We start from the raw sequence: 23,557 nt of genomic DNA, 5'->3' as shown, positions 1-23,557 counted from the left end.
AGTAGGCAAATACCCTACTACTAAGTTATATACCTAAACCTATTATATTATGCTTATTTCAGGAGTTAGGTCAGTGTCATGTTTAAGTCAGATTAAACAATGATTAAAAGTTTTAGGTTTTTTTTTCTTGTGACTAATGATTTATGAGGGCTAAAGATAATCCTGAGGTACAAAGTTAATTTCAGTTAAAATAATAAATGTAACAACAGTGATAAGACATTATAAGTTCTCTAGATGGCTTTAAGTAGTGTGAGGTAACATACACACATTATGTGAAAATACTGCAGAACTTTATTAAGGACTTGAGCATCCCTCAATTTCATGTCTATTGCAGTCTGGTAACCAATTTGCTTTTTATACCAAGGGACAACTGTGTTGTTGTTGTTGTTGTTGTTATTGTTATTATTATTATTTGTGTGTGTGTGTGTGAAAGACACAGAGACAGACATACATGGGGGTTGGGGAAACACATGTGTCATAGTGCAGATGTGAAAGTCAGATGACTGTTTTCTGGAGTCGGTTCTTTCCTACTCTGGGTTCCCGAGATCAAACTCAGGTTGTCAGGCTTGTGTGGCAAGCACTTTTACCCACTGAGCCACTTGCTAACCTTCCTAACCACTGCATGTTAGTAATATGCATTCCTTTTAGGAGACTTAATTTTTTTTTATACCACCATATTGCTTACTAAGTAGAAAAACCATTGATTATTTAGAAGCTTTTCTTAGTTATTAATAATGTAAAAAAAGTAAGTCAATTATTATGTCTTTGACCTCTATATGTATGCTGTGGCACATGTATCCCCCACACACATCACACAATCTAATGATAATGAAATAACATTGTTAAAAATGTCCTTTTGCATTGCTCTGTTCTAGGCTTCCATAGGTCTAGTTTCTATTTAGTTAGTCAGCCCTGTAGTGACTAGTTTCCTTTTAAAAATATTGTATTATTATTTTAAAATTATGTGTGTATGTGTGTGTGTGTATCTATATGTGGGAGGTCTAGTTTCTATGTAGTCTGTCCTGTAGTGACTAGTTTCTTTTTAAAAAGACTGTATTATTATTATTTTTAAATTATGTGTATATGTATGTGTGGGTTTGTGCACAGAAGTCCAGTGCCATGGAAGCCAGAAGAGACTCCCAGATTTCTCAGAGTTAGAGTTACTGGCAGTTGTAAGTTGTCCAATGTGGGTGCTGGTAACTGAACTTGGATCCTCTAGAAAAGCAGAGGTACTCTTAACCACTGAGCCATTTCTCTAGACCAGAGTCTTGTTTCTTTTTGTTTTTTTTTTAAATCTAATTTAATTTTTTTTAATTATTCACTTTATATCTGACTCACTGTCCTCCTCCCCTTTTCCTCTGAGTGGGTGGGGCCCCCCTCCCTGGGTATGCCCCCACCCTGGCACTTCAAATCTCTGTGAGGCTAAGTGCATCCTTTCCCACTGAGGCCAGACAAGGCAGCCCAGCTAGAAGAACATATCCCACGTACAGGCAACAGCTTTTGGGATAGCCCCACATGAAGACCAAGCTACATATCTACTACATATGTGTAGGGAGGCCTAGGTCCAGCCTGTGTATGTCCTATGGTTGGTGGTTCAGACTCTGAGAGCTCCAAGAGTCCAGGTTAGTTGGAGAGTCTTGTTTGTTTACAGCACTGCCTTTAGTCCCATCTTTGTGGTCTAAGTTCAGCCACCTTTATACCATGATCCTAGAATAGTAGTTTTCAGTTGTTCTTCATATGATGTATTGAGGCATTCACTAGGGAGGTCTGAGAACAGTGGCATGTAATAGTGATTGTGCTTTGGATTTGTTATTTGTTATATTGGTTATTAATATTCACATCAAAAACATTTTTTTAGGTCCCCAGAGGCAAATTTTAGACAAATCTTACTATCTTGGACTTCTTAGGTATGTAAACTAAGTATTTTTTTTAATGCATGACCTTGGAGTTTTAGCTGTGGTATTTATTACAATAATTTGTTACCTTTTGAATTCTGAGAATAATTTTGTATTCTAACACAATTTCTATTAATAGGTTGAACTGCATGATAATACAGTTAGGTTGAAGTTTGTTGGTATAGGGAAGTGCATGTGTGTGTATATTGTGGTATACATGTCTGGACTGATACTCATATACTTACATGGATGGATGTGGGTGCAGAAGGACAACCTTGAGTGTCACTTTTCAAACACCATCTACTTTTGTTTTTGAGACAGGATCTCTTTGCTACCTTTGAGGTTACTAAGGAGGCTAGGTAGGATGCTGGCTGTTGAACCTCAGTGATCTCCTGTCCTGCTTCCCAGGGTGGGATTACAAGCATGGGCCATCAAACTCAGCTGTTTTACATGGGTTCTGGGAATTGGACTCAGGCCCTTGTGCTTGCAAGGCAAGTATGATACCAACTAAGCTGTCTTCCTTAGCCCTAGGCTGAGATTTTATGATTTTATGTAGTTTCGTGTATGCAAGCTATACATTTTGTCTCAGTCAGTTTCTGCTGCCACAATAAAATACCCAAGACCAGCTAAGTTATAAATTACAAGAATTTATTTCTCATGCCGGGCAGTGGTGGCCCACGCCTTTAATCCTAGCACTTGGGGAGCAGAGGCAGGTGGATTTCTGAGTTCAAGGCCAGCCTGGTCTATAGAGTGAGTTTCAGGACAGTCAGGGCTACACAGATAAACCCTATCTCAAAAAACAAAACAACAACAACAACAAAAAAAAGAATTTATTTTTTATATATTATTGAAGTTGGGAAACCTTACAGTTAAGGTGCTAGGAGGTTTGGTGTCTATTTACAGTCTGTTCTTCACAGCTGTCACATTCTTCTTACCTTTACATCATGAAAGAGAAAAGCGAGGACAATATAGATCCTTCCAGTCCTTTTTTAAGGCACTAACATCTATAAAATAGCCTTCATGGCCTAATTAGAAGCTGAAAGGCTCAATTTCTTTTGTGTGTGTGTGTGTGTGTGTGTGTGTGTGTGTGTGTGTGTGTGCGCGCGCGCGCGCACATGTGTATAGAGTGGCTTGAGACTGGGCTTTTCTATATAGCCCTGGCTGTCTTGGTCACTTTGTAGACCAGGCTCGCCTCAAACTCACAGAGATCTGCTTGCCTCTGTATACTAAGTGCTGAGATTTAAGGTTTTTGCTACTACACCTGATAAAAGACTTAATTTCTTAATACTGTTAAGTTGAGGATTAAATTTTGATGTGAATTTTAGAGGGAACACAGACATTCAGATGATATGTTTATTTTTTTCAGGAAGTAATAATCTTTTATGCTTTTTTAGGTTTATTCTAATATATTTATATAATTGAAATATCACTGTAGTATTAAGAAAGGAAGTATATATTTATGATATCTTAATTATTACAGAAATTATGTATGTATTTGGTCATTTGTTACAAGTGTGCCCTAATTTTAATTAATTTATAAGCCTTTTGGGGGTAATTATTTTGAGTCAGAATCTCACTGTATAGTTTCAACTGTCCTGGAACTCATTATGTAGACCAGGTTGTCTCAATTCACAGAGATCTCTCTGCCTCTGCCTTTTGAGTGCTGGAATTAAAGGTTTGTGCCACCATGTGTGGCTTTAGGCCTTTTAATAAGATCTCTAAATGAAAAAGTTTAAAAGAGAGGCAGAGGCAGGCGGATTTCTGAGTTGGAGGCCAGCCTGGTCTACAGAGTGAGTTCCAGAACAGCCAGGGCTACACAGAGAAACCATGTCTTGAACACCTCCCTCCCCCCAAAAAAAGTTTAAAAGAAATATACCATTTTAATTTCATGTGTTTAAATGTTATACATGCATATTTGAAATTATGCTATGTGTATATCCTTTGCCTGTGGAGCTCAGAAGAGGGCATTGGATCCCCTGGAACTGGAGTTACAGATAGTTATGAGCTGCCATGTGGGTGCTGGGAAATGAACCCTGTTCTTACCTACTAGCTACCCCCAATCCCTCTATAAAGAAAATAAATTAGTTTGTCTCCGTGTAATACCTTTTCTTAGCTGTCCTGGTGATGTATCTCTATTTTTCTTTGGTTTTGCTTGTTTTTTTGAGACAGTGTCTCATTCTGTAACACTGGCTGATTTGAAACTCACTGCATAAACTAGGCTGTTCTCAAACTCACATTGACCTTCCTGCCTCTGCCTCCTCTGCATGTTGAGATCAAAAGTGTGTACTACAGTGTCTGGGCTGTTTACCTTTCTTAATGAATGGAAACTTTATGCTAGTTATTGATTTCTTATTTGCTCAGCGGAATAAGATGAGATAGTTTCCATTCTTAGTCACACAAGCTCCTGAAACTATTCTTTTTAAATGAATTTGATATTGTTATATATGTATAAAGTTTATTTGTTAGGAGTCTTTTCTGAGTTAGAAGCATTGCTGATTTTTTTTTCTTTTCAATTAGGAGCAAAATAAGTGAACTTACAACTGAAATTAATAAGCTTCAGAAAGAAATAGAAATGTACAACCAAGAAAATTCAGTGTATTTGTCATATGAAAAGAGGTGAGTAATCTTACAGTTAAAACGACAGTTAAATCTTCATTGGGAATGCATGCCTCTGAATGTCAATTCAGTGTTCAATCAGTATTATGAACATAATTTATTGAATATGTGTACACCATCCTTACAGCTTTTAATATTAATCTCTTTATGTATTTATAAATGCACTTGTTTTTGTTTATAGGGCAGAGACATTAGCTGTTGAAATTAAAGACTTTCAAGGACAACTAGCAGACTACAACATGGTATTGCCTTTTTTCTCACAGAATTTCTCTTAAGTTTTTTTGTTTTTTTGGGTTTTTTTTGGTTTTTTGTATTTTTGCTTGATACCTAAAGGTATTTTGTAGGGGGTTGGAGAGATGGCTCAGCAGTTAAGAGAACTGACTGCTCTTTCAGAGGTCCTGAGTTCAATTCCCAGCAACCACATGGTGGCTCACAATCATCTGTAATGGGGTCCACTGTTGTCTTGTGGTGTGTTTGAAGACAGCGACAGTGTACACACATTTATAAAATAAATCTTAATTTTTTAAAAAAAAATACTAAATAATACATCAATCTATTTATTCTTGTGAAAAATTGGAACTGTAAGCATACAGAAATTAAATTACCCATTTTATTTCTTCTTCATTTCTCTCCCCAGAAATAACTTGGCTTAACATATTAATAGGAATTCTTCCAATTTTGTTTGCATCTTAAAAATTATTTTAAAATACATTTATTTTACTTACTATTTATTTATTTACTTGTCTATGTCTGACCTCCAGACACATTCATGGAGGTTGGAGGACAACTTGTATGACTCACTTCTTTCTTCTTCTATACAGGAATCAAATACAGGTCACCAGCTGTAGTAGGAAGGGTCTTTACCTGCTGAGCCATCTTGCACACTTCCCATCCCCTTTAAAGACATTTATAAATTATATACAAGATTTTTTCCTATAAGTACTTAAATAGTAATTTTTAAAAAGCATTACCATTTATTATTATTATTATTATTATTATTATTATTATTATTATTATTATTAGAATTAGAATTATTTCATTGCTTTAAAAACACCTTTTGTGTTGCTATGGAGTGTTGTCATCATGAAACTTAAATAATTTTGTACCATACAGATTACCTTCATTGTATGTTTAATTTTGTGCACATTTTGTCAAAGTACAGTATTTGTATAAAAATAGTTTCATGAAGGATGTTTCCCTCTGTGTGCAGTCATCTTGGTAATGCTGACAATGGCCTGTCCTTTATCACTCTAGTATCACTCCAGTGATACTACCTCCAAGGAAGTCCTAGTATCAGAATTTTCTTCTAATTTGTTAGGTACCTTTGTTAGGTACATTGTTAGGTCTCTTGAGTTGATGAAGTGGCTAGCGTTTGTCTTCACCTGTTGATTAGGAAATTCTGATATAACTAGTTGATATTGTTAATACTTTCCGATGAAATGCTGCTAATTAGAGGACGTTGCAGTCCTTTATTTGCTGAGCACCATAGTCTATAACAAGTACTTTGAAACCCAATATTAATTAGGACTTTCTTTATGTTCTGTACTATAATATTATTGTTTTACATATCTTGTTTTACTCTTAATTATGTGTATATGTGTGTGTGCACATGAGTGCAAGTACCCTCAGAGGCCAGAAGAGGATGAGGGTGTTGAATCCCTAGACTGGGAACTGTAAGCAGTTAAAGCTGCCTGATGTGGGTGCAAGGAGCTGAACTCACATCCTCTGTAAGAAAAGTGCACAGCTTTTAACTTCTGTGCCATCTTTTTAGCACCTCATGTTCTATTTTAAATATGAGAAAATCAGAGATTCTTTTTAAAATAAAACTTAATTTTGTAAAATACTTAAGTATTAAATATTTTTACTTTGTTGTAATGTATTAGGTAAATAAATAAATGTTAAAGAATGAATTAAAAATTAAAATAATAAAAATATTAGTAACATGTAAAACATGCTATTTATGGGTTTAAAGAACTAATATTTGTTGAATGGAAAGAAGTTAATTAGTGATCTGATATATATCTACCATTCAGGTATCTTAGGTCTTACTACCACTAGTTTATATTACAAATACAAAAAAGAAGTATTACATTTTAAAATATAAAGTATAGATCAGAATGTCATAAATATAACAGTAAGGCTTATTAGTTTTTATCATCAACTATACCTAAGTAGTTTTTTGACTATTTTGATTAGTTTTTTGACTCGTTTGACTTTTATTTAATAAAAACTAACCCTTTCCTTCACATACATACACAAAAAAAGCCAAAAAGAATCCCACAGTTTAAAACATTCCTCAAAAACAACAAAATTCTGCCAAAGTGCTTTAATTCTAGTACTCCAGAGGCAGAGGCACTCAAATCTCTGAGTTCTAGACTAGCTTGGTCTGAATTGCAAGTTACAGGACAGCCAGCTTTACATAGTGAGACCTCTCAAAAAACAAAACAAAACAAAAAACCAACTATATATATGTTTATGTATGTATGTATGTATGTATATACACACACACATAAAATAAAATTCTGGATCTGCTTTTTCCTCAAATTCTTTAAAACATGGACTATAATTTCTACTTGATAGATAGAGTATTGTGAAAACTGCATTAATACAGATACCGGTTCCTGAGCACTATTTGGACAAGGTAAAGCTGTGTTGGTACTTGCTGATACCATTCCTTGGCTTAAGGGCTTCTCTTAATGTTTTGTTCTGTTTTTGTTTTTTGGGGGTTTTTTGGTTTTTTGTTTTTGTTTTAATTTTTATGGAAAGAAAGTTGTTTTATATTTTCAATATTATAAATTTGTAGAACAGTTAATATTTTCCAGAAGGGGGAAAATACAAGTGGCAGATAATTTCCGAAGCTGCTTTTTTCTGTTTCAGACTTTTCTTTATAAACGTGGTCTTTTCAGAGCAGGCAAAGCTCTTCAGTGTATGGTCTTAGAGGGACAGTATTTCATTATTTTTCACTTTTCTACACAAAACATTTAGTTTACTTATTGGCCAAATGATGAGTATGTTTAGTTTTTCATAGTAACTCACTATTTTTTCCTTAGAAAATCAGGCATGTGGAAGGATTAACACTAAAATGACTAGCTAATTATAAAAATAAGTATGTATATGAAAACTTACCTAAAACATTAAGGCCAACAAGATGGTGCTTTTTTTTTTTTAATATATATTTTTTCTTTTAGTTGGTAGATAAGCTTAATACGAATACTGAAATGGAAGAAGTAATGAATGATTACAACATGGTAAGAAAATATATAATCAATAGCTTCTTATAAATCATATCCTCTAAAATAAAGCGTTTATTTAGAAGTAGTTTGATTGAATTTTATGGACCTTATAGGCAGTTATGGCTGTAATCATAGATATCACAATTATTATTCAGCACCCTTTTCTTTTCACTGTTCTTTTAAGTCTCATTATCCCCCTCCTGGTCCTCTTCCCATTTTTTCCTCACTGCATCTCCAAGAGGATATCTGCTCCCACCCCCCACCTCACCAGACATCCCCACTCCCTGGGACCTCAGGACTCTCAAGGGTTGGTTGCAAGGGTTGGGTGTGTCTTCTCTCACTGAGGCCAGACTAGGCAGTCCTCTGCTGTATATGTGTCAGGGGCCTAAGACCAGCTCATCTATGCTGCCTGGTTATTGGCTCAGTGTCTTGAGAGATCTCAGGGGTCCAGGTTAGTTGAGACTGCTGGTCTTCCTTATGGTGTCGCCCTCCTCAGCTTCTTCCAGCTTTTCCCTAATTCAACCCCAGGTGTCCCTGGCATCTGTTTATTGGTTGGGTGTAAGTATCTGCATCTGACTCTTCCAGCTGCTTGTTGGGCCTCTTGGAGAGAAGCCATGCTAGGCTCCTGTCTATAATCATACCATAGCACCAATAATAGTGTCAGACCTTGGAGCTTCCCCTTGAACTGGTTTCTAATTTGGCCAAATGTTTCTTGAGGTTTTAATATTTTACAAATAGAATTAAAACTCAATAGAAATACTATCTCTTTAAAATCTTTTTATAGTTCTTAAAATATTAGTTAGTTATTTAAAGTGCACGGATGTTTGTCTGCATATATGACTGTGTCCCATGTAAGTGCTGGAAAACACAATTCTTCTGGAAGAGCAGCCAGTGCTCTTAACTGCTGAGCCACCTCTTCAGTCTCTCACAGTTTTTCTAACAAGAAGGAAAGGGAATGGATATGATACTAGACATAGCTAATAATAGTATCTTTGGTAAACGAGAGTTTGTGCTCAGTGTTTCTGTTACTATCTAACATATTTTCATTTTAAACATTTGAATAAAGTATAATAAGATCTATAGCTTAGCATTTATTTACATGATAAAAGACTTCTATGAAAACAACATTTTTAAAAAATTTATTTTTTTTCAAGACAGGGTTTTCTTATGTATCTCTTGCTATCCTGGAAGTCACTCAGTAGACCAGGCTGGCCTTGAACTCAGAGATCTGTCTGTCTCAGCTTCTTGAGTGCTGAGAAAAATGACATGCCCCACAACAGCCTTACTAAAACAAAGCAAAACAAAACAATAACAACAACAACAAAACCCCTAAAACCACAGAAGTTTTTAAATGACTTCTAAATTTGGGGTTCTAAAATAATTTAGTAAATTATTTTTATTTTCATAAACTTAGAAATGAGTATTATTGCTAGAAATAACAAAAACTTTGAAAATTATTTCATCAGTTGTTTGTGGTATATGCAGATTCAGGTCTATGTATAATACGGTCAGCTAGGAGTCATTAGGAAATCATGAAGGATTTAAGAACAAAATTGTGTTGATTCTAGATTTAGCATATAACTAATCAAGTATTTATTTATTTATTTTATTTATGTGAGTACACTGTAGCTGTTTTCAGACACACCAGAGAGGGCATCAGATCCCCTTACAGATGGTTGTGAGCTAGTTTGTAGTTGCTGGACTTGACCTCAGGACCTCTGAAAGAGTAGTCAGTGCTCTTAACCACTGAGCCATCTCTCTAGCCCCTAATCAAGTATTTATTGAACATATAGCATATTACTGAAATGCTGTTTACCTGAACTAAGTTTAAATTTAAATTATTGGAGAGATCACTAAAGAAAAATGAATTATTTTGGTGTGAGCTTATTATGTTAATATAAAGACTAGTTTATTTATCTGGTAGTTTCTTTGTTAGAGGAAAGATGTATTTTTTTTCCTAACTTTTGCATGTGACATTATTACAATACTCTCATTTAAATTATAATCTTTAGAGTAATCTTTACATGAAAGTCTAGTTTGGTAGTTACTCTTTTTTTAATGAATAATGTCTGTATTAACTGTTTACACAGCTTAAAGCTCAAAATGATCGAGAAACACAAAGTATGGATGTCATATTTACCGAAAGACAAGCGTAAGTTCATATGCATAAGTGAGTTTTGGTAGGTGGTTTAACTTGTGAGTCATTTATTTTCTTGTAAAATTTTAACTTTTTCTCTTTTATTTTGCTTTTGTTAATTAATTGTTAGATTAAATTTTTATTTATTTTTATTTCATGTGCACTGGCATTCTGCTTGCGTATATGTTTTGCAAGGGCATTGGAGTCCCTGGAACTGGAGCCACAGAGAGCTGTGAGCTACCATGTGAGTGCTGAGAACTGAACCTGGGGCCTCTGGAAGAGCATTTAGTGCTCCCAACCACTGAGCTATCTCTCCAGCACTTAATTGTTGGATTCTTATGAGTCAATATCTTACTCTGTAGCGTAGGCTATCTCAAACTCAGAGGGTCTTTCTGCCTCAGCCTCCCAAGTGCTGGTACTACAGACAAGAACCTCAACTGGCATCTTACTAAACTCTTACATTTAAAGTATATATTTGTAGTAAAAAATATCATCTTTTCTTAATTTATCATAACATCTTAATATAAAATTTACATAAATGTCAAATATATGCTGTCTTATTTACTTCCATGGAGCTAAATTTTATACAAAAGAAAGGACTACCCAGTTTATAAATATGATTTCTCCTTCTAAAGACTTAAACTCTAAGTTGAATTATATCTGCCACTTAGATTTTTAACCTAGGCTTTTAAGTAGATCTTCAGTTCCACTTTAATGGAAGGAGTTATTAACCAGTAGGCTTTGTGCATTAATTGTCATTGATGAGCCTTATTTGCAAATTATGAAAAGATGTTCATTATTAGTCTTTTTTTGTAAGAAGGTATCATGTACATTCTTTTGAATATTTTTATTAAAGAGAAATTGGAAAATCAGAGCATTGTATACTCATGTATTATGATTCAGGTTCTGTCATCACATTTCTAGCTGTGTTCTATCTTCAACTCTTTCCCTTCCCATGTGTGCAGACAAAGAAAAACACAGAAAATGTGTTTTACTACTTCATCCATAAGTGCAGTTCAGTGTTTTACAGATAGCCTCATTTCTAAAGGATGCAGATAAAGACACTTAGTTTTTTTTTTCACATATACAATGGTAAAATACAGATTTTGCTGTTTTTTAATTCCACTCTTTAAACTGTTAAGTTGTTAAAATCATATTTGCAGCTAAGTTATTATAAGAGAATTGGTAAACATTTCACTTTAGATAGACCCTTCCTATGTTAGGCCTACGTTTTCAAAATGTGTCATTTGATCTATTAATATGCTGTGAGCTATTAGCTTTTCTTCCTAAAAAGGAAAGGATTTGCTTATCAAATACATTTTAATGTTTCTGTGTATGTATGTAACATACACATACACACAGAGGATGGGCAGGGGAAGGAAACCCAGGGACTTGCACATACTATGCAGACTCCTTTCAAAAACTCAGTACTTTACTCTTGAATTATCAGATCTTAGTATAATCTATAAGTACTAAAGGAAAAAAAAATCTTTCACCATGTTTAGATTTAGATTCCTTAGTAATTCAACCAGATACCTTTTTCTTTCTCTATAAATGGTTGTCAGTGTCATTGTAGAAAATCAGTGTTCTAGAAAACAATTTGGGAAACATTGCTTTGTTTATTGAAACAGAGATGTGTGTGGATTACTTAAATATTCTCAGTTCTAGCTCAGAATGATTTTAAAAATAATCTCCCAAAAGAAATAGAGAAAAATTTTTTCTTTTAAAGAAAATTTGTAATTAGTTATGCTGCCCAGTTTAAGAGCCATTGTAATATCAAACATGGCAATTGTATGTGGAGCTCTTCCTAACAATCACTGTCAAATACAGTAGTGACTAGTAGGGATTATTCCAAATCATTGTACCTGTGCTTTAAATTGCTACAAATTTTTGAGGAAATTTTGTTTTTTTAAGTTCAGGCAGCATTAGAAAGTATTCTCTAGTTCTGTGAATTCATTTATATAGTTAAAGCTTCCCATTCCTTACTTTGATGATATAAATCTAAATATATATTTCTTTATTGATTATAATTTTAGTATAATTTAAGACATTGAAGCATGTGTATTTGTTAATACCAGAATCTGCTCATTTTAGTTGACAAATAATTGTCCTTAGGCCTTGTTTTAAGCAGGCTGTAGTTTCCTGAACACTGCTGACACTAGTAAATGCTGGTGTATAGATAAATTATTAAACTTTTAGCTTACCAGTGTATGACTTACTGCATTTGGACTTTTTTGTACAATACAGTAAAAATAATAATTGTGATATTAACATAAGGTACTAATTAATATGAAGGTTATAGTTTTGTTTGCCAAATTAAAACCTCTTTGTCCAAGCTATAAATAGACTGAAAGTATTTTTCAAAATTTCAACAGGATAAAATTAGTTTTCTTCCTGTACTTCATTGATATCTATGTATCTGTCTTCAATAAATCCATCATCATCTACCACAAATGAATGCAGCTGTTCAAATATTACTGTGATGTCTTCAGAGTTTGTATCTGTTATTTGTGAAAGAGAACTTGGGTTTCTTGTAAAACCATTTTCATAGGTTTCTGCTTCATGCTCTTCCAGGCGATGATGATTGTAACTAAGCAAAATATTGTACCATACTGGGCACTTGATGGCAATGAAGATGAGCAGTGATGTTACCAGTACAGTGGCCACAACACCAACCAGGAAAGCCCAGCTTTTCCCAAGAGGCTTGTGCTCTTAAATAGAAAAGAGAGATTTTGTTAAGTTGACAGAGGTCAAGCAGTATTGGAAAGCAACATACTTTATAGTTTTCTGTGAATAAAATTACTAATACACTAAAGACAAGTGTGGACAAGGAACATCATTTTCCAAAACGACTAAAGGTTGAGCAACCCTAACTAAAAAACCCAAGATGCTCTGATGTTTGTAACTTAACTTTTTGAGCCCTACCAAGATTTCACAAGTTGAAAACAACTCATAGAAGGCATCAACGGACAGGTCATAGTAAAAAGAATAGAGTATCTTCAGACTACATACATGTGGTATTTTTGACACATAAATGAATTTTGTGTTTAGACTTGGATCTCCTCTCAAATATATATGCTTTACTCCATAGTAAAAGAAAACCAGGTAGTATTACCAGCTCATATAAAACCATTAACATATGTTTCTGAGGTGTGGTGTCTAGTCTGGTAAATAGTAATTAACATTGCTATCATGCACATGGTATCTAATTGAGCATGGGTTAGAATTCCAATATTTTATAAATTTTTGTTGAGATGAAGAATTGTTCTTTTACATTCTTCCTAGATACTCAAAAGAGTAAAAGACAAAAAGAACAGTATGTTTAGTACTGATACCTTCAGCAATAGTAGTACTCAAAACCAGTACATTACCTGAGTTCCATGTTAAGTTGTTTGACAAGCTATTAAAAGATGAATTCCTAATGGACTGGAAATCTTCAGATATTGTGGAAATAAGTTTAGAGTGGCATTCAGTTGTGAAGGGTGCTGACTTGATGCTGTAGTGCTTTAGGTCCTCTGGGTAGCTACATGTGGTAATGCTCTCATTTTCTGGTAAAGGAATAAAGATGTATTATAGACAATAGAAGTAGTTTGTAACAGTATTGATTTAGAATTTTTGATAAGTCTGTCTCATCAGGTGATAAGAAGGGCAGGAAAGATGGTTTAGTAATAAAAAGCACTTGGTACTGTTGCAGAGAGTCTGCACTGCGTTTCCAGCTTCCACAGGGCGGTTCATTGATCAGCTTTAGCTCTAGTTCTGGAGGGTCCAGTGCCCTCTTCTGAACTTTACAGGCACCAGGTATACACATGGTGCACATACATGCAGGCAAAATACTTACACGTATAATTCAAAATAAACGAACCAAAGATTTTTATTGTAAGAAAGTGAGTCTTGAAATATTTGCATGTCAACGTGAGTGTTGATCCAAATTCTTGTTATATAGATTAAATGCAGTATGTGTTTATCATTTGTTTTTTATGTTGGAAAATTTTGATTAAGATTATTGTTATAATCTGGTTTCCAAGCAGAGCATGATGTGCAGTTAACAAAATCAGTCAGCACCTTGACTTCAGTACCGAGGGCTAGAATTAGGCACATCCTAAAGAATAGGATGTTCTTGAACGTCTTTTTTAAGCTAGGACCTTCCTGTGTATTCCTAGCTGGTCTGGAACTAACAGAGATGTATCTGCCTCTGCCTCTCAAGTTCTGGAATTAACGGTATGCCCTATCACACCTGACATACAAAATTAATGTTTTATAACAACTCTTCATTTTTAATACTACCTTCTTGCAAATATCAATCTTTAAATTGCCACCCCTCTACAAGGTTGGGTGAGAGCATGTCTATTCTGAAGTTTCAGGTGGTGGTGTTTCTTTTTCAGGGGGTGGTGGGTGGGTGGTTGGTTTGGTTTTGGTTTATTTTAACTGTTGTAAAAATGAAGTTTAAAGCCTGTGTCTACTATTGAGTAATACTTCTAGCCCAGCTTGTTTCTTTTTATCTGTTCTAATTCTGACATAAGCCATCAAAGCTCAGTCACATTGTCTTATTGCTTGACTTGGAGTAGGATAGCTTACCCAATGTCACATTAGATGTATTCAGCCAGTTCTGAAGCTCAAGTAGACCGCAGGTACAGTTCCATGGATTTCCATCCAGAGTTAGTAACTCCAGATGAAATAGCTGAGACGCATCAAAGATGCTTATCAAATTGCCTTGCAGATTCAGAACTTTCAGGTTGTTTAGAGGCACAAATGTATCGGGAGTCAATTGTAATATTTTGTTTTGGCAAAGAAATAATTGTTTTAGTTCATTTAAGCCAACAAATGAACCCTGTTGAATTACACTGATTGAATTTCCACAGATATTTAAAATTTCTAGTTTGAAAAGATTACTGAAACTACTGTTATATAAGGCAGTGATGTTATTCTCCATCAAGTAGAGCTCAGTGAGTAAAGAATACATTTGTAGCACCCTGGTATCTGAATCATTGAGAGTAATTTGGTTAAAACTGAGATCAAGGATGGTAACATTGTTGCTGATACCCTCTGGAATCAAAGCATAATTCCTTCTGGTGAAATTACATTTGACTTCCTAGAAAAGAAAATAGAAATGATTTAATCAGAAGAAATTATACCAGAATTGATCAAAATTACATATCCAAGAAGAGATATTGGATCATTCTGGAAAAAGTTATCCTTTAACATAAAAAAGGAGGAACAAATATGTTTCTTTACCCAAATGGGATACTGAAGAATAAGGAAATTCTTGATACAACCACTTGAGGAGAGCCGAAGATATTTTCCATTTTTAACTATATAAGCATTAGAGAAAGTATATTGCAGTATTTCTCTTATAGAAATACAAGGTAAATACAATTCTGTTGATTTACTTAATCAGAAATATTGGCATATGCCTGTGATTCCAGCAGTTGTGGAGTGTTAGGCAGGAGACTAACAAGTACAAGGGCAACCTTGGCTGCACAGTGAAATGCTTTCTCAAAAAAACTGACAAAACAGACTAAAATATTATTTGATGTTTTAGCATGCAAGATATGTATGTATGTATGTATGTATGTATGTATATGGGAGAATTGTTTAAAAGTATTTTGAAGTTTGTGGAGATACCATTACATACCTAGGAATAGTAAATTAAAAGCAACGCCCAGCATCTTGATTTAACAGCTTAAAAATTTGGTATTTTAAAAGTAAATAAATGCTTTTATTTGTGTGTTGGGTCGGGGATGTGTTTTAAGACAGGGAACTCGCTACAGCCCGTGCTGTCCTGGACCTTACTCTGTAGACTAAGCTGTTTTTGAACACAGAGATCCACTTGTACTGGGATTCAAGGTGTGCACCATCACGACCCAGCTGCTCTCTGTCAAATATAGAACCATCCTGGTTGTGGTGATACACACTTTTAATCCTAGGAAAAGGCAGATTCATTAAGGACAGCCTGGTTTACATAGTCTTAAAACAACATCAAATTAAGTCATGGTTGTTAATGAGCTATAATACAAGAAATGATTCCAATATGTAGATATACATTTGAAGAAATAGTTCTTGACTAGCTCTGCTGTTGAAATAATAATAATGCAGCCACATGATGATAAGCTATGTCATCGAGTTTTTAAGTTTCTTACATTTTATGGTTTTTATTGATTGACATGATGGGTTGTTGTTTGTGTTGATGTTTATTTGCAATAGAGTCTCAGTATATTGCAGGACATGGCCAACTCTTGATCATCCTGCCTCAGTCTAGAACATGATGGAATATAGGCTTATGTTAAGACATCTGACTTAATTGCTTAAAACCTTTTTTATTTTTTTATTTTTGACAGAACTAGGGATTGAATTCAGGGCAGTATACAAAAGCTCTCCCACTGAACTCTATCCCCAGCCCATATTCTATTTGTTTACATTATTATTATTTTGTATATGTAGAGTATGTGCTTACCTGTGCATGGAGGAAGAAAGGTCAATGTTAGATGCAATTTAGATTCTCATGTTTGTAGTAAAACCATTTCTTCACCTTTCTTACCCTCATCCTATGATTTGATTTGAACTGATTTTTTTTTTCTTTTTTTTCTTTTTGGTCTTGAAACTAATCTAAGAATTTTCAGAGTTGTACTTTATTTAGCTTTTAAATTTTTTTTTTTTGAAAATTATGTGTATGTGCAAGTTCCTCATGTAAGTAGGAGCATCATGTGTCTGCTTGGTATCTGTGGAGGCCAGAAAGGGCTTTAGTACTTTGGATCTGGAATTACAGGTACTTAAGAGCCAATATGTGGGTTCTAGGAAAGGAACCTGGGTCCTCTCCAGGAGCAGAAAGTGCTCCTAACTGCTGAACTTTCTTTTTAGTCCCATTTGGTCAGCTTTTATAAACAATTCACTTTATAAAACAAAGAATGCTTTGTCAAATTAGGCTTTTGCCCAGAGGTAACAGAATTTTAGTATGCATAGGTAAGTAAATAATTTTTATTTTCTTTTAAATTTTATTTATTTTTGTACATGTGTATTTGTGTGTTGGTGTATCCATGTGTCTGTGTGTCTGTCTGTATTTGTGTATTTGTGTGAGTCTCCATGCAAATGCATGTCATAGCACATATGGAGGCAGAAGACAGTTTTCAGGAGTTCCCAGTGGGGTTTAGAGATGGAACTCAGGTTGTTAGGCTTGGTGGCACACACCAAGACATCTTACTGGCTCACAAAATTAATTTTAATAGTTTATCAGTTGTTCTTATTTTTCTTTTGTTAGCCTTTTGCTTTTATGTATTTTACTAGATTTTTATACAATATGTTTGAGGACTTTATTATTGGTTGAAACTTACTGTTTGAGAAGCCTGGCTTCTGACAGATAGCAGTAGCATGGAGAAGAGCCAAAGCATGAAGCGTGTGACTTTCATATTGAAGGCCTGAGAGAAAAGAGAAGAATTTCATCTCAAAAGATACTAGAATTTGAGAGGTTGAAGATGTACATATATTTTTCTCTTAAAATACATGAAATATGAAGCATTCACATTGCTTTTCATTATCCTGTTTCTAACCTTAATAAACTAAACAGCCCCCGTGGATGCTGAGATTCAGTATTTTTCTAGAGTGTCTTATTAGCTTCAGATCTAATGAAAAAAAGTTGTGTTAAAAATTTTCAGCATACATGAAAAATCCCAAAGGAATGTATTTATTATGTATTGTGTATGATTATGCGCATACTTCTCTAGATTGATGCTTCTTGGTATTTTAAATTTAAATGTTGTATTAATATTACTGATTTGTAGTAGCGGAAGATAAAAATCCCTAGTTTTCTTTCAAGTATTCTCTACCATAATTTCCAGTTCATTGGCCCATCACTTTCTTACAGGTACTTAATGATTTTTGCCAGATGAATATTAAGAGTTTATAATGTCATTACCACATGAAAATTATTGTTTAGTGAACTCTTAAAATAGCATGATTACTTATTCCATTTTAGACTTTTTTCTGATAAACTGAGCTTTTTTTTTCATGTGTTTAGTTTTCTATGGTTTTTTTCCACAAATTTATTCCCATGCTCTCCCATAGCAAATTTCTCAGTAGTTCATAAATACACAGTAAGTATTCCCTCCGTGTCAGCTGCATGAAAAGCCTGTGCTGGAGCTGGTTCTTGAGCTTACTCTAGAGGTGTGGACTGAGGATCCCACAGCTGTTCACTTCTGCCTTTCATGCTTTCATGTATATATTCTCTGTAGACTTTGTTACACATTCTTGTTTTTTAGAATTCCCAGTCTTCTTTTATTGTTTTAGGGTTGTTTTGGTTTTTTTTGTTTTTTTTGTTTTTTTTGTTTTTTTTTTTTTTTTTTTTTTTGGTGGGGTTTCATAACTTCTAAGAAAGACCATGGGAAGGACCTCTTTGTTCTTTAAGAGATTTTGGCTAGAAAATTAATTCTAGGTAGGAAATAATTTTCCGTCAAAATAGAAGTGGTCACTCATTGCCTTGCTGTCTCTAAGTTGCAGTAGGTATGTGTCCTTCATTTTTTGTCATCTTGTATAATTTGCCTCTCCCTAACCCTTAAGGAACCTAAAGTCAGTATTTTCGATTTCATAATTCTGTGCCTTGTAAAGTTTGCTTTCATCAGTCCAACTGGGTGCCTGGCTGTCCCTTTCAATCTGGAAGATTGATCACTCAGTGCTGAGAAAATTGGTTTCTGATTTATACCATTGATTGATAATATTATTTGCAAAACTGCCTAAATTGAGTATTGGACCATCTGGAACAACTTTCAAATCATTATTTTTCTATTTTTCTTAGTAGTTTTGCTTTGCTTTTTGGATTTATAGTTCATTTTCCCTGCATCCTTTAGATTCTAGCCTTCTTTTCACTCTCTTAATATTTTTTTTTCAGTAGATCCTGCTGCGTGGCTAATTTTTTTTACTGTTCTCTCCCTCCTTCGCCCTTTCTTCCCTTCCTTCCTTTTTCCACCCTTTGTACTTTTTTGTTGTCTTCTTTTTAATGAATAGCTTGTGTCCCCAGATTTTACTTTTTTTCAGCTTATTGAAGCTTTTTTCATGAATTTTTTAAATATTTTGCTGGGTAAAGTGGGAATCTAAGTGACCAATAGTAAACTGTATGTTCATTCTGTAGAATGACTTGCTAGACTTTGGGGGACTTCTCAAATGTCATTATCTTTCTTTCAGTTGAGTTAGATTCCACAAAATAACTTCTCTAAATTGTTTTCTATACATACAAGGCTTTGTAACCACCATTTTAAGAATTGGGAGGTGAAAAGGTAATTTAATATTAATATTTGGTGTATCAGCTATAACTTCATGTAGTAGTGTTCCTCTGTTCACTGGGGCCTAGTCAGACTGTCTTATTGCTCACTAGATACAGAGAACTCTTACTCTACATAAAGAAGGAACATCATTTGTCAGAGCAGAGGTACAGAGGACTTTTTGCGTCTTTCTTTACTTCCATAATTCCTGATAATGGTAATTTCTAGACCAATTTAAGTCCCAGTAATAGAAATCAAGTGGATTTTTTGCTTTTTTCCATTGTTAACATGGGAAAATTTGCTTTTGCAGTTACCATTCAGCTGTTAACTTGCAGACTTCTAAATTTTGCCACTGTTTCTGTCTAGTCCATTCGCTCTGTTTTTGTGGGCTCATACTCCCTTTTACCTTTAACTTTGATTTTAGTCAGGTTTTAAATAGAAGCCAGAGTTAATAGGTATATTCAGTATGCTGCTCAAAGTAGAAATTGCCCCTTACTGAAAAGTAATGATCTTAATAGTTATTATCTATTTCATCATTTTATTTATGTTAATGTTTCATATTCTGTCTGCTTTCTCAAAGTAATCACAGAAACCTTTTTACATACAAATATGTTTGAAAGGATATAATTATTTATTGTCATCTGTAGGAAGTCTTCTAAAATTTAATCTTTTATACATGACAGCATTTGTTATAAATACTTATTAAAGATTTTAAAAAGATTATTGAGTCCAAGCAAGAAGTAGAAAAACCAAGCAGATTAAGAAGATTCTTTTCGAGGCACTGAAGTCTGTTTGCTCATAGGTGATAAGAATTTATTATTTTCCAATGCTTGTCTATTCTTGTCCGCTCATTCATTACTTTCAATTTGTTGATTTGTTTAGCTTATTTTCCCTTCTTTTTGTCATTTCATAGTCAAGCTTGCTAGAAAAATCTACTTTGCTTTCTAGATTTTATACAATATGTATTTTATATGACACACACACACATATCTTTTAGAGCCAGAAATGAAATCAAGGTACATCTTACTCTACACCATTGGCTTAAAAGGGAGATGCCTATGTCATTTATGAAAGCTAGCTTACCTGTACTTAATGATCTCTAGGAACAGTTCTATAGCCTCTTTGATGACTTGTACTTCTCAGTGGTATGGTATGATGGAACTGATGTTCCCAGTGGTACACAGACATGAATGAGGAAAAATAAGTAACAGAAGTGATAGTTTTTCAGGCATATAGGATACAGATGGCTAGAGAAACAACTAGGGTATTAACAAATGAACTGATTTAAGTGAAGACAAGAGTGGAACAGAAGCAAGTTAGGGCCAGGCATGCTTTTATTCCAACACTAAAGGAGGCAGAAGCAGGAGGATCTCTGTGGTTGAGGCCACCCGGATCTTCATACACATTCCAGGACCTGTCTCAAAAACAAAAACAGATGAGGAATAAAGTGGAGTGAGGTAGGGTTGTCAAGGGAGAAGGAGCTAGAGGGTCATGTTATGTTTATCATTTAGTAATCGATGTCTATAGTGTGCTAAAAGAAAATTATGAAGTTAGAAATGTTTTTTTTTCCTTGATGAAGTTTAGAATTAAAAGCAGCATATAGTCAAGGCTTTACCCTTTCGACATAACTGTTGCATTACTGTGTTTAAAATTTTAATCCACACTATCTGCAGGCTTTTTCACATAATGCTTATTATTCATTTATTTATTTATTTATTTATTTATTTATTTATTTATTTTTTGCTAAGGGAGAGATGGACAGAGAATGAATGGTAACCATTGTGATACTACATAAACCCTCAGACATAAACATTTCCTTCAGAAAGTCCATTTTAAAAGAAAACAGTTTTTTAAAAAAACAGTTAAATGAGGCCATTTCTTTGAAGGTTTTCCTCAATTTGAAAGTTATTTTGAAATGGTTTTTGTGTTTTAAAGGGAATTAATAAAATCAGGAAGAATTAGAGTTTGTTAGCTGGTTTATGGATTTAAGAGTTCTTTACACAGGAAAACCAACTCTATACACAAAGGAATGATGCTGATATGAAAATTCTATTTCTCTTAAATGAAAATTTCAGTACAAGTTTAGTTTATTCTGTACAATTTGGGTTATCTTGATATGACTTAATATGTGCAGTGAGATTAAAAAAAGATGCTGCATTTAAAGTTTTGTTAAATAAAGTTCAGAAGTAGTTTTGTTCAATATTTTACATATTAATGCCTTAATACAGTGCTTTTGGAGTGAGATGTTGATTGACAGTTACAATTATTCTTCTAACTACTTTGTGATTTTTATATTTTAAAACTTAAATAATAACTTATTCAAAATTATTTTTGAAAACTGTTTAATAATAATAGTAGTAATCATCCAACTACTTCAGTGGTTTCAACTAATTCTTTTCATCTTGTAAATTTGTTTTTTGTTTGTTTGTTTTTAGACACAGAGTTTCTCTGTGTAGTCCTGGCTGTCCTGGAACTCACTCTGTAGACCAGGCTGGCCTGGAACTCAGAAATCCATCTGCCTCTACCTCCCAAGTGCTGGGATTAAAGGTGTACGCCACCACTGCCCGGAGTAAATTTGTTTTAAGGTTAAAGTTACTTCAGACTTCTCTAATTAACATTTAAAAATAAAAATGTAAAAAAAAAAAAAAGTTCTTAAAATTTTGATTCACTAGATGAAAACTTTTGTATTCCATTATAAGTTTATTTGTAGAGAGCCGCTGGCTGTTTCTTAGGGTTATATTATTTCTGCAGTAGACAGTGTAAAATATCTTGTTCTCTGCTCTGTATCACTAACAGCAAGGATTCTCTAGACTTAACAGAGTTAACAACTAAGCTTTAAGTATGTAAGCACTTACCTTTACTTTATTCTTTTTGTATCTGAGACCAGTGTGTTCAAGGAGTTTACTCTGCTTCTACACCATTAGAAAAGCCTGTGTCAGTCGGTTGCACGTCACTGTTTTAACCTTTGTACCCATAAACAAGTGATTAAGGAGAAGCTGGACTTCCTTAGCAAAAGATTGACTAGAACCTAATTTCTTAAAGACATCCTTGACTTTTTAAGTATAACAAAAAACATAGTTTACTTAGTTTTTGTGTTTTGCTTCAACATTTTATCAAAATATTAACAATTTTATTTTGTGGCTTAAAGTGTAAAATATTGAGAGTATTTTTGAAAGATGTTATTGTCTTAGTCAGGGTTTCTATTCCTGCACAAACAGCATGACCAAGAAGCAAGTTAGGGAGGAAAGGGTTTTATTTAGCTTAAACTTGCAATTGCTGTTCATCACCAAAGGAAGTCACGACTGGAACTCAAGCAGGTCAGAAAGCAGGAGCTGATGCAGAAGCCATGGAGGAATGTTATTTACTGGCTTGCTTCCACTGGCTTGCTCAGCTTGCTTTCTTATACAACCCAAGACTACCAGTCCAGGGATGGCACCACCCACAATGGGCTCTCCCACCCTTCATCACTAATTGACATTAGTTCAATCACTTACAGCTGGATGTCATGGAGGCATTTCCTTAAGAAAGACTTCTTTCAGCCAGGCAGTGGTGGTGCATGCCTTTAATCCCAGCACTTGGGAGGGCAGAGGCAGATGGATTTCTGAGTTCCAGGCCAGCCTGGTCTACAGAGTGAGTTCCAGGACAGCCAGGGCTATACAGAGAAACTCTGTCTCAAAACCCTCCCCCCCACCCCCGCCCTGCCCCAAAAGAGAGACGCTTCTTTCTCTATGATAACTCTAGCTTGTGTCAAGTTGACACACAAAACCAGCCAGCAGTTACTAAAGTAGTGTGGGTTAATCTGTAAAGCTATTTTATATTTTGTTAGACTCAATTGAAAAATACATCGCCAAGTTTTATATTCCACTGCCTTTCCACATTGTTTGCTCATTTTTACAATACCTTGCTTTTGTTAGTCACTTTACTGCCAAAGGCAGGGGCAAAGTGCTCAAACCATTTAAAGACCTGGCAGCCATTATATACCTTCAGAAAATAAGATACCTTCCTTATGATGTAATCTTAACCCTCTGTAAAGTAGAATGCTGTACAGTATTAGCTCTCACTGATCTACAGTGAGCGCAGCAAGAAACAGTGTTTCCTTGTTGAGTAATGAAATAGAGGTGAGCTCATGTACTCACCTAAATTTTAACAGTAGAATGCACATGCTAATTATTGATGGTCAGAGGGAAAATATGACTGCCTGTTCAGTGAAGAAAAATAAAAAGAAATTCCCAGGTATCTGTTTCATACTCTGAGATGTCTGTAGCAGATGTTCTAAGTTTAGGTTCCTTTTACTAGTTGTAGGATCTGAGTATTTAGAAGGTATGGGGTATGTGGCTCTAATGGACTTAGCTGTTAACTGGTTGAAGAGAGTAGAAGTTGTTATCCATGAGTAAAAGACAGTAGCTAATGATAGACTTTTAATCAGATTTT

At 34.5% G+C, this 23,557-nt stretch overlaps 2 protein-coding genes across 4 annotated transcripts in view; one reads left to right on the top strand and one right to left on the bottom strand.

Moving 5' to 3' along the window:
- The window catches only part of Ift74 (intraflagellar transport 74), an 82,868-nt gene that overhangs the window by 19,446 nt on the left and 39,865 nt on the right, over positions 1–23,557 (top strand). For both annotated transcript variants that reach the window (XM_076934658.1, XM_034501985.2), the window contains 5 exons: positions 1,859–1,907; positions 4,413–4,511; positions 4,693–4,753; positions 7,700–7,759; positions 9,835–9,896. In XM_076934658.1, coding sequence (XP_076790773.1) covers positions 1,859–1,907; positions 4,413–4,511; positions 4,693–4,753; positions 7,700–7,759; positions 9,835–9,896 — 331 coding nt within the window. The remainder of the gene's footprint in view (positions 1–1,858; positions 1,908–4,412; positions 4,512–4,692; positions 4,754–7,699; positions 7,760–9,834; positions 9,897–23,557) is intronic.
- Lrrc19 (leucine rich repeat containing 19) lies at positions 12,146–22,076 on the bottom strand. Of its 2 annotated transcripts, XM_076934659.1 has the most exons (6): positions 21,982–22,076; positions 20,210–20,287; positions 17,207–17,290; positions 14,457–14,970; positions 13,253–13,429; positions 12,146–12,592 (listed from the first exon to the last, which is right to left on the bottom strand). In XM_076934659.1, the coding sequence occupies exons 3-6, from the start codon at positions 17,279–17,281 to the stop codon at positions 12,264–12,266; spliced, it is 1,095 nt and encodes a 364-aa protein (XP_076790774.1). In that variant the 5' UTR covers positions 17,282–17,290; positions 20,210–20,287; positions 21,982–22,076; the 3' UTR covers positions 12,146–12,263. The 2 variants fall into 2 exon arrangements, with proteins under 2 accessions (XP_076790774.1, XP_034357879.1); XM_034501988.2 differs by lacking the exon at positions 20,210–20,287 and having other exon boundaries at positions 21,982–22,073.

The sequence above is a fragment of the Arvicanthis niloticus genome, chromosome 5 (genome assembly GCF_011762505.2).
Source record: "Arvicanthis niloticus isolate mArvNil1 chromosome 5, mArvNil1.pat.X, whole genome shotgun sequence".
Classification (NCBI taxonomy): Eukaryota; Metazoa; Chordata; class Mammalia; order Rodentia; family Muridae; genus Arvicanthis; species Arvicanthis niloticus.
The sequence above is the reverse complement of the archived record's forward strand: the minus strand, read 5'-3'. Positions and strand labels throughout refer to the sequence as shown.

What these genes read in the sequence shown, in the direction of transcription:
- Lrrc19 (XM_076934659.1), bottom strand. Translation starts at nt 17,281, where the DNA reads ATGAAAGTCACACGCTTCATGCTTTGGCTCTTCTCCATGCTACTGCTA. An exon ending in GAAGCCAGGCTTCTCAAACA is followed by an intron (nt 14,971 to 17,206) that starts GTAAGTTTCAAC and finishes TTTCTTTTCTAG; the next exon opens with GAAGTCAAATGTAATTTCAC. An exon ending in TACATCTAATGTGACATTGG is followed by an intron (nt 13,430 to 14,456) that starts GTAAGCTATCCT and finishes TTCCTTTACCAG; the next exon opens with AAAATGAGAGCATTACCACA.